At 58.1% G+C, this 11,028-nt stretch overlaps 2 protein-coding genes across 2 annotated transcripts; both read left to right on the top strand.

The window, feature by feature from the left end:
* Positions 1–238: 238 nt before the first annotated feature.
* Positions 239–8,586, top strand: LOC131589535 (uncharacterized). Its single transcript, XM_058859109.1, has 3 exons — positions 239–279; positions 3,115–8,325; positions 8,452–8,586. The coding sequence occupies exons 1-2, from the start codon at positions 239–241 to the stop codon at positions 4,076–4,078; spliced, it is 1,005 nt and encodes a 334-aa protein (XP_058715092.1). The 3' UTR covers positions 4,079–8,325; positions 8,452–8,586.
* FIGLA (folliculogenesis specific bHLH transcription factor) lies at positions 8,128–10,782 on the top strand. Its single transcript, XM_058859110.1, has 2 exons — positions 8,128–8,763; positions 9,466–10,782. Exons 1-2 carry the CDS (start codon positions 8,128–8,130, stop codon positions 9,769–9,771), a joined length of 942 nt encoding a protein of 313 aa, XP_058715093.1. The 3' UTR covers positions 9,772–10,782.
* Positions 10,783–11,028: the final 246 nt, after the last annotated feature.

Here is an 11,028-nt window from a genome sequence, read left to right on the forward strand (position 1 = left end):
GCCTAATTTTAGCGTCCTCACGTGTCGCTGACACACTGCTCCAGCTCTTCCCTCTCTCCCCCAGCCCTGCGTGAGCCTCAAAGCCACCGAGGCCACCAGTCAGCACAGGAGGGATCCAAAGGGAGGTGGCTGGGTGGTGGTGGCACCCAGAGGTGGGTGGGCACGGGGATCACCAGACCTGTGCCAGGAGGTGGCTGGGGCTGATGGCCACCTTCCACTGGGACATGGCCATCCCTGGATGGTGGTGGCCATCCTGCAGTGGTGCTGGCCCCCTCCACGGTGACGGTCACTCCCTATTGGTGCCACCCATCCACCTCCAGTGATGGTCACCATTCCTCGCTCGTGGCCACTGTCCCCTTGTGGTGGCCACTCTCCACTGGTGGTGGTGACCCTCAACCCTGGGATCATCTCTGTCCCAAGCAGCCCCCTCTGCCCAGGGGCATTTTGTACTTGGACATTCCACACCAACACATCCCATTTTCTCTCTGCACTCCCAGCCCTGCATGTCCTGCTGCTGTGTCCTGAATCACCACACCATGAAGGTGACATTGGCCTGACCAGACCTCCCTCGGGGCAGATCCAGCTCATCCAGCTGTGCAGGAGCCCACCAGCTCCATCAAACATCTCCTGATCCATTGGATGCGTCACAGGATCGGCCCCGTGACACCACAGGGAGAGGAGATGTCTGACCCCTTCCATTCCCAGCAGCCACACTGTCCCCACCACCCCAGGAACGTCCCCACCACCCCAGGAACGTCCCCACCACCCCAGGAAGGTCTCAAACATCCCAGGAAGGTCTCAAACATCCCAGGAAGGTCCCAAAGGTCCCAATCCAGTACCCAAAGCCTGGATGCTGGAGCTGGCAGGAAGGAAGGTGTCCCCAAAAGCCAGCATGGCCAAACGCAGGGAGAGCTGAGGATCATCCTCCATCCCAGAGGGGCTGTGCCAGGTGCCACAAAACCTGGCACAGCTCCAAGGTCAAAAGTCCCGGTCAGGACACAGGACCCTGAGTCACTCTGCCCTGGCACCTCCCGCGTGAGGCACTTTCCCAACCCCAGCGGAAAGGGGAGGTTTCTCCTGCACCCCTGGGGCGCTTTCCGTGGGCACCGCCACGTCCCATGGCGTGGGACGTGCCACATCCCTGGTGCCACCAAACCGGAGCAGGGACAGGAGCGGGACTGGGCAGGGAGTGCTCAGTGCCAGAGGCTTTTCCCTCTGCTCATCCTCTCTCCCAGCACTGCAGGTTTGGGTGAGCTGCATCTCGGGGGTCTCGTGAGAGGGGGACCCTGATGGCCCCGTGCCACAGCCACATCCAGCTTGCACCGACCTGAAATCTTTCCCAGCCGATGGGAATCACACAAAACTCAGATCTGAGGAAGGCACAGGTGCCCAGCTGTGACAGAATCCCACCCCTCAGTCCTCCTGGCAGGGACCAGCATCCACACCAGCGTGGCAAAGCCACGTGCGGATGGATGTGCCTGCCAGCCCCTCCTCAGGGGGCGAGGGGCTGGGACCCCACCTCCAGCCCCTCCAAAATCCCAGCCAAAAGCCACAGCACTGCTGGTGGGCAGAGGATTGAAACCCCCCAGGTTCCCCGAGTCCAGAACGATCCCTAAATCCAGCCCAGAGCTCTCTCTGGGATACAGGAGCAGAGCTGGGCTCTCCTGGGATCCTCACGCATCACAGGCAGCATCTCCTCACTCCCTGACAAAATGATCACGGCTCAAAGACCCCAGTTTTTGTATTTTCATCAATTCACTCTGACAGGCAGAAAAATCACCGCAAAAATTACATCTCACCTTGCTCCAACATCACCCTACCTGGTCGAGGCTGGAGATTTGAGAAACAGCTCCCCTCCACCCTGCCACCAAGAATTCCCCAGCACCCATCCCGTGATCCCTTGACCCCCACAGCTGCTCCCCTTTGTGCTGCACCCATCCCAGATCCTCAGCCAGGTACAAAAAGCACAAACTCCCTAATCCTAGGAGCACTATCCCAAATCCAGGGCGAAAATCCCCTTACCTGGGTGAAGCTCTCATTGTCCATCCCGTTCTCCGTGTGCGTGGACGTCATCCCTGGAGCATCCACCATGCTTTGCTGAGACAGAGACCGAGACCTCGCCGTGCCAGGCTGGCTCTGGGAGGGCTTTATCATCTCTGATCCCTGTGGAGGAAGGCCCTTCGTGCCAGCGCCGAGGTCATTGGCTGGGCACGGCGCGGATGAAGATGGGATTTGAGCAGCAGTGGTGTAATCCCGGAGCCTTGGGATGAGAGTGACGGAGCTGTCTGGGATGAGATGCTCTGTGCAGGGTCTGGGCTCCTCCTGCCCCACCCTGACCGCCCCACGGAGCCCCCCTGCGCTCCGGGCCCCTCGGCACGGCAAGAAGGAGCAGCCAGATCATGGATCAGCCCCGCATCCCCCTGTCCCTGGGGGGGTCACCTCGCCTGCCCCCAGCCCAAATTTCAGTTTTACTGAGGAATCCTCTCTCCCTTCTCCCAGAGAGAGAGAAACGAAATGGCACAAGCCCTGCTGAGGGGGGATGGATGCGTTGAGAGGGGCTGGGAGCCCCGGGGCGGAACGAGGCCCCGAGCCTGCTGCAGACACATCATGCGTGTGCAAATGTGTGCTGCGTGTGAGGACACACGTGGGACCGCGACACGTGGCCTCCCCCGAGGATCTGACCTGGCAAAGGGCTTAATTGGGATCTGCAGCATCTGCCATGGCAGCAGCCGCGGCTCCTGTGCTTAGGAGGAGCTTTGAGAGTCCTGGAGAATTCCAAAAACCCGGATGGGGGATAAAAGAGGGGGAAAAGAGCAGCCTGGCTCCTCCCCCAGCCCGTGGCTCCGTGGGTCCATCCCTACGTGACAGTGGACACGCAGGGCCCCGTCCCTGCTGCTGGAGAGGAGCTGACAGGCAAAGAGGGTTAAGGTTGATTCATTTATTAATTCTAACAGAGATTATCCAGCTCGGAGGGCCCAGCAGCACCAGCAGCCGGTCCTGGAGGGTCATCTGAGATGGGAAAGGCAGGAATTGCTGTCAGGGAGGAGGAGGATGGAGCTGCAGCCCCAGGTTTTCCCATCACAGAGAGGGATGGGCTTGAGAGAAGGGGTAAAGCTCAGATTTGGGAGCAGCAGGCTCCAGGCTGGATTTTAGGCACCACCTGGATGGGCTAAAGGTTAAGACCAGACCTAAATCTTTGTCCAGGTGCTCAGCTCGGTCCCAGCCTTTGGACGGGTTCTGTGTGAGCTGGTGGGGCAAGGCAGAGCTGAGCTCCAGCCCCGGTCCCACCCCTGTCCTCATCCTGATCCCTGTCCCCATCCTGATCCCTGTCCCTGTCTCATCCCTGCCCCAATCCCAATCCCATCCTCATCCCTGCCCTGTCCCCATCCCCATCTCAAACCTGCACCCATCCCTGCCACCATCTCTGTCTTGGTTCCCAATCCAACCCCATCCTGATTCCTGTCCCCATCCCATCCCCATCCCTGACACCATCCCTGTCCCCATACTGGTTCTGTGCCATCTCCAACCCTCATCCCTGTCCCTGTCCTCATTCTCATCTTCATCCTCATTCCATCTCCATCCCTGTCACCATCTCTGTCCTGATCCCTGTCCCTGTTTCACCCTTGTCCCATCCCCATCCCTTACACCGTCCTGGTTCCTGTCCCATCTCATCCCCAATCCCTTTCCTGTCCCCATCCTATCCCATCCCATTCCCAGGGTGACAGCCCAGGACTCATCCAGACCCTGGGGAAGCCAGACCCCCACCCCGAGCTGTCCCCACATCCACCTGCCTCATGACGAGGGTTTGGCAGCGCCTCCATCCAATGGAAACTTCTTTTATCTCCAAAAATTCCTCTGCTCTCGGACGGGGAGAACTCGGGCTGCTCCAGGCTGGGATGGTTCCCCTGCCGCCCACAGCTCGCACAAAGGCTCCTTCAGCCGGACAGAGCCACCTTTGTTCGCCCCGCTCCGAGCGCGGCCGCGGGGCAGGACCGGCACCAGCCCCCGGCTCCGGATCCGCTTCCCGGGAATCTCCGGGAATGAGAAAATCAGCGAACCGCGAGGTGGTGGGAGATGAGCGCCGGGGGCATCGCTGCTTGTCTCGGATTTACTCCCTCCCACCAATCCCAGTAGGATTTTGGTCATGATTTGGATTTAACCAAACCGGGATTGTTTAATATCCCCCCCTGGAATGATGGGTGGGGCTGGGGGGATCCAAGCGATGCCGACCCCCGCAGCCCGGCTGTCCCTGCCCGAATCCTCTCCGTGCCGATAAATCCCTTTATTGTGCCTCCCTCCCCATGGATAATCCAGGCATGGCGGGGGTGAGACCTGGCCCTTCCCAGCCCGGGACCCCCGCGAACCTCGGCCGGGACAATTCCCACCCCTGCTTCCATCACAAAAGGGGGACACAAAATCCCTTGATAAGGAGAGGTGGAGGAGCAAGAGCCGGGGATGCAGCGGGATGGCGATGCCCCCCGAGATGTCCCTGGGATGTCCCCGGGATGTCCCTGGGATGTCCCCGGGATGTCCCAGGATGTCCCCGGGATGTCCCCGGGATGTCCCCGGGATGTCCCTGGGATGTCCCCGGGATGTCCCCGGGATGTCCCTGGGATGTCCCCGGGATGTCGCCGGGATGTCCCCGGGATGTCCCCGGGATGTCCCTGGGATGTCCCCGGGATGCCCCCCGAGATGTCCCTGGGATGTCCCCGGGATGTCCCTGGGATGTCCCAGGATGTCCCAGGATGTCCCCGGGATGTCCCCGGGATGTCCCTCCGACCCCCGGGCGTTGCACCCGGAACCCACCCAGCCGCAAATCCTCCAGCATCAACCCCAGAGCTGGATTTAGGTGCAAACGCAGCCTCCGGAATTACCTCCCAAATATCCCTTCAGACTTCTGGGTGAGCTGGGGAAACTGAGGCAGGAGGGATGTCTCTGTCTCGCATCAGAGCACCGGGATATGGGCAAAGAGGAGGCACTTGGGAGGTTTGGTCCTGATGTCACCAGCAGCACCGACAGCAGGAGAGAGGATTTCATGATTTTAACGACAGGATAGAAGTTTTCCAGGAGTCTCCCTGTCCACATTTCCCTGCCCACCCACATTTCCCTGCCCTGGCAGCAGCGAGCCCATCCCTGGGTACCCAGAACCCGCTGGAAAAAGGATGAGGATCCTGGTGCCAACCCAGGCTCGACCCCTGGAGAGCTCAGGGAGCAGGTTATGAATGATGCCAGGGATTTTGGGGTTCATGCCAGCGGAGGAGGTGTCTTGGGATGTGTTTGGCAGCACGGGGAGGAGGAGGATGGAGAGGTGGAAGTGGCCACATCTCCATAAAGGCCCTTTGGAATATTTTATTGCTGCTCTCCCCACCTGTGGCCAAGATCTGGGCACCACGAGGCTGGCACGAGGCTGGCAGCTCTGGCAGGGGCCAGACGCTCCCAAAAGGTTTGGGACAGTGCCAGGAAAGATTGGGTTTAATCCCATGCCAACAGCTGCCCTGGCCCCAGATTAGCCCTGGCACCGTTCCCCTTCCCTGACCTTCCCAGGCCACCCCTCCACGGTAACTGGAAACCCCCGGCTCGTGTTTCCAGTCTCGACATCCAATGTCAGATCCTCGATGGATCATCGGCGTTGGGATGGGTGGGACTCCTGGATTTAGGGAGCATCCTGGGGTGGAGGGTTGGGAGCTGCTTCCAGCTCTGTCCGTGCTCAGAGAGGAAAAATGAAAGGGAAAAGTGAGCCTGGAGGGTTGGAGAACAGCATTCCAAAGGGGCATTCCCAAAGCAGCACCCCTGGGGTTGCTGGGATGATGTTTCACTGGAGTTCAGCCTTTTCCAAGCTCCCATCCCCATCTGGGACCCCTCAGCACCCTGCCCCCTCACGACTGTCACCCTAAAAAACACAACCCCTGAAAAATGAGCTCCCTAATAACAGTGACCTCAAAAAACAGTGACCCTAAAAAAATGTGGGCCCTAATAACTATGACCCCTTAAAAGCATGATCCCTAATAACCCCAAATGCTAATTATTGTAACCCCTAAATCTGTGACCCCTAATAACCCCAAACCCTATTAACTGTGACCCCTAATAACCCCAAACCCTAATAACCATGACTGTAAAACGAGGTCATTAATAACTGTGACCCCTGAACACCCTGACCCCCATTGACCATGACACCTCAATAATTGTCCCTCTCAATCCTCCCCAGTCCCCAATTCTTTTCCCACTGGCTCCACTCATTTCCCCTCAGGGCACAACCCTTGCAAACCCCATTTCCACCAGCCCCTTCTCCACCCCTCATTTTCCCCTCGATATTTAATCCCCCTCTGTTGAACTGGGAGGATTCCCCAGCTTTTCCCAGCACAGAGAAGGAACAAAACCAGTTTGACCCCCCCAGGTACTCCCAGTGCTGAGCTCAGGTGAGCTGCTGGGCACGGACCCATTTTTGGGGTGACTTTACATCTCCCTGCCCTCAGATTAATTTGTTTGACACTGGAATTCTGCCCAGATCGGGGCAGGAATAATGGGATTATCCAGAGCCTGCTGTGGGATAGGGAAGCTCATTACAGAGCATTAAAGAGAAGAAAATTGGGTTTTTCTAAGTTCTTAGAAAAACCTCAATTAACTTCCAGGTGCCTCTCATTTTAGGGTCATTTTGGGGTTTCTTTAGAGTCTGCTCTGCACTCTCTCTCTCCTTATGGACACAGAAGGAACTTCCAGGATCCCGGAGCAGCTGGGGAAGGTGTTCAGCTCCTGCAGGTGTTCCCAGCTTTGGGGAAACTGAGGCAGCGCAGCCCCAACCCCGCACAGGGGACATGTCCATACCCCACACACACCCCAGAGCACCCCGGGAGCCCCCAGATTTCCCAGGAAAACCGGGATGAACTCCCCTGAAGGAATTTTCCCCGGGAAAACTCCAGAGGGGAGGGGAAATCCACCCCGGTGGTGGGGGACCGGGATCCCCCCATGGTGGATAACCCGAAGTGATCTGAACTTTTTCTGGAGGAAAAAGGGAGGTTTTAACTTTTATTCTCCAGCCTCCCTGAGTTTTGCAGCTTGTCAGGGACCAACACTGCCATCTACCGAGCCTCGTCTCATTAAATCGTTTATTTCTGTTTTCCCCACGTTTTTAAGAATAATCGAGGCCTTTCAAGCCAGCTCTCTTCTCTCTGGAGTGGATCCAGGTGCCCATCGGTGCCAGACCCCCAAATTCCCCTCAGCGTGGTTTTGGGGGGCCTTTTATGGGCTCAGGGCTGTTATTATATTATTAATATAATTATTAATATAATAATAATAATTATTAACATATTATATTGTTGGCTTTTCGCAAATATTAAAATGAATGTTATGTGTATAAGAACGGGAAATTTTGTTGTATTAATATAGTTTTCTTTATTTCTGTTATTGATGAAACTTAGAAATAGTAGTATAGTACATTTATGTTAGGCTATGGCATAGTATTAAAATAAAAAACTGTTTTTGTTTGTATAACCCAAAGACTGAGGAAAAAAAAATAGCTAGAGAACTCCTGCATTTGTAAACTTATTATTAAATAAATTATCCAGATGAAGACAGCAGTGACCAGAACTCTGGGGGGGAGGAATTTATTGCATTTCTGGTATCAGAGAATGTAAATATCGATGGCACCAAGAGGATTGATCTGTTGAGAAGGGGGCAAGAGAAAACTAAACAGAAGAATCCCAAAGATCCTAAGAAGAATGGATGAATATGTGTGAGAATTTATGGATCTGTAGCAGGGTTCTGTTTTTAAGGGACAATCCTTTGCTAGTGAGGTGAATGCAGAGACACCCGGCCAGATCTGTATACTTTATTTTTTTTCTCCTAATTGTCTTTTTTATTAAACTTCTAAACTCTATAAAAATTATGTGAACCTCGTTTTCCACGGGGCTCTGTGGATACCTGGACAGCCGAGGCACAGCAGGGGATCAGGATTTTGTGGGGTCCAGGCTGGGATCGTGGCTGAGGAAACTGAGGCACAGCCCGAGCTCGTCAGGCCCAGGGGAATCCACCTGTGCCTCGTTTGGCCCGGGGTATTTAAGGCACTTTTTCAGCGATTTCCCCCCTTTTGGAGAGTCAGCTCAGAGGGTGCAGCTTCTGTCGTTCTGTGCGATGGGGGAGCCCGGCAGAGCTGGGGGGTGCCTGGGTGTCCTGGAGCCCTCGGGGGTCTCGGAGCCTTTGGGGGTCTCGGAGCCCTCAGGGATCCTGGAGCCCTCGGGGGTCCCACAGCCTTTGGGGGTCCTGGAGCCCTCAGGGGTCTCAGAACCTTTGGGGGTCCTGGAGCCCTCGGGGATCCTGCAGCCCTCGGGGGTCTCGGAGCCTTTGGGGGTCCTGGAGCCCTCAGAGATCCTGGAGCCCTCGGGGGTCTCAGAACCTTTGGGGGTCTCGGAGCCCTCAGGGATCCTGGAGTCCTCAGGGGTCCCACAGCCTTTGGAGGTCCCGGAGCCCTCAGGGGTCCCGGAGCCCTCACAGGTCCCCGATCCCCCGGGGGTCCTGCAGCCCTCGGAGGTCCCTGATCCCCCGGGGGTCCTGCAGCCCTCGGAGGTCCCCGATCCCCCGGGGGTCCTGCAGCCCACGCCACCCCCCGAGCTGCTGGAGGGGCTCCTGAGGCAGCGCTTCGGGCCCCTGCCCCGGCCGGCCGCCATCGCCCGCCTGCGGCGCGGCCCCAGCGGGGCCTACGAGCCCACCGGGGACCCCAGCGAGGCGCTGGAGCGGCGGCAGGCGGCCAACGCCAAGGAGAGGGAGAGGGTGAGACACCCCGAAACCTGCTGAGCCCCCGAAACCTGCTGAGCCCCCAGAACCTGCAGAGCCCCCGAAACCTGCTGAGCCCCCAAAACCTGCAGAGCCCCCCCAAATCACAGCCGGGGGGTCGGGGCACACCGCGGTGGCTCCAGGGCTGCTCTGCCGGGGGACACGGGCAGTGCCGCCACACGGCCGGGCCGGGGGCTCTGCACTTGAGGGGCTGCCTTTGATCCTGGCCTGGGGGAGTTGGGTTTTAGGAGGGCCTGGTGGTCCAGTTTAATCCACTTTAAATCTGCTAAACCCACTCAGATCTAGGAGGTGCCAGTTTCACTCCAGATGGGGCACAGTTAAACTCTGAGGTCCCAGTTCAGTTCTGAGAGTCGCGTTTAGCCCTGGCGAGCCCAGTTTAATCCAGGAGAGCCCAGTTTGATTCTGTGAGGGACCTGAATTAATTCTCGGGGGGCAGCTGAATGCTGGGGGGGTCGGTTTTGATTATGGGGGGATCTGGTTTAATCCTGGTGAGCCCAGCTGAACCCTGGGGATGGTCCCAGTTTGATCTCAACAGATCCCAGTTTGATCCTGGGGGCTCCTGCTCTAACTCAGGCTCTTGGTCCAACCCGGGGGGTCTCTGACCGGGGTCCCCTCGGGGGTCTCTGACCGGGGTCCCCTCGGGGTCTCTGACCGGGGTCCCCTCTCTGTGTCCCACAGATCCGGAACCTCAACAGCGGCTTCTCTCAGCTGCGGAGCCTGGTGCCGCTGGTGCCGCGGGACCGCCGGCCCAGCAAGGCCGACACGCTGCGGGCAGCGGCCCAGTACATCCGCCTGCTGCGGGGCGTGCTGCGGGACACGGGGGGACCCGGGGGGGTACCCCGAAATGCGGGACACTGCCAGGTGGGTACCCCCAAATGCGGGATGCTGCCAGGTGGGTACCCCCAAAACCGGGACCCTGCCAGGCGGGTTGGAATTAATTTAAAAACAAACAAAAATATTATTGAGGATAAGCCCCAAAACTGACCAACAACCCCCCTATAATTTGGGGGCCTGGTGGGGATTTTCCTGCTTGAGGTTTTTGAGGTTGGAATTAATTTAATTATTCAATTGATTAATTATGGGGGATACTACTGGGGGGGGTGTTATTACTGGGGGGCCACCCCCCAATTCTAATACATTTTTTAATTCCCCTTATGCCAGGAACACAGCACTGAGCAGGAGTTGGGGGACGCTGGAGGGGTGTCCCTGGGGGGGCCACCTGAGAGCTGGCCTGGCAGAGCCCCCCCGTGCCCGTGGGGACCCCCCAAGCCCGGGGCGCTGCTGAAGAGTGAGGGCATCGTGAGTGGGGGGCACCTGGAGAGGGTCAGAGCACCTTAGGGGGGTACCCGGGGGGAGAGAACACCTTGGGGGGCACCCTGGGAATTTGGGGAACACCTGGATGGAGGTGGATCAGCTCGGGGGAGGCACCTGGGGGGGGGACAGAGCACCTTGAGGGACCCCCCCGGTGGTTTGGGGGCTCCTGGGTGGGGACAGAGCAGCCCTGGGGGGGTCACCCAGGGGGTCCGGGTTTGGGGGTGCATCTGGGGAGTACCAACATAAACAAGAGGGGCTCGAAATCACCTTTTCCCCAAAATATTCCCAAGGTGAGAAAAACCTTTATTTTTCTCCTTTTTTTAAGGTTTTTCCTGACATCCCTAAAAATCCGGGGGGCCCCGCCGGGGTCTCCCCAGAAAGCCAAGTTCAAGGCTCCAGTTCCCGTTTTTGGAGTCACGCTCCTGCCCTGGAGCACTGCACCCCCAAACTGGGGGAGCAGGGGGTCTGTCACCCCTGAAACGCAGAGGTCGGAGGGGGGACAGAGCTGTAATTAATTGCTTTATTAATTGTAATTAGTAATTAGCTGCTCCTCCCCCCCCAGGTACGTGCTTATTAAGGATCGTTAATATAAACCCGATTAATTGCACAATAAAAAGGGACTGTCGGGGCGTCAGCGCTGGGTTTTGGGGGTCCCCCCTTGTTTGTTTGCAGGGCTGGAGTTCTCGGGGGGGGTGCGGGCGGGAGGGCGGGGCGGGGGGAGGCGCGGGGACACGCGTGGTGTGTCGGGGGGGGGCGGCCCTTTGTCAGGATGCTCTGAGGAGGAGGAGGAAGGTGGGTGATGGCAGCAGCCCCCGGCCGCAGCATCCCTCGGGGGGGAGGGGGGGATTTGGGGAGGGTGGGGGGAGGCTGGGTGACCCCCCCCGCTTTTCCTCACCCCACCCCCCGCGGGCCGCATGCAGGTGTGGG

Source organism: Poecile atricapillus, chromosome 29 (genome assembly GCF_030490865.1).
Source record: "Poecile atricapillus isolate bPoeAtr1 chromosome 29, bPoeAtr1.hap1, whole genome shotgun sequence".
NCBI lineage: Eukaryota > Metazoa > Chordata > Aves > Passeriformes > Paridae > Poecile > Poecile atricapillus.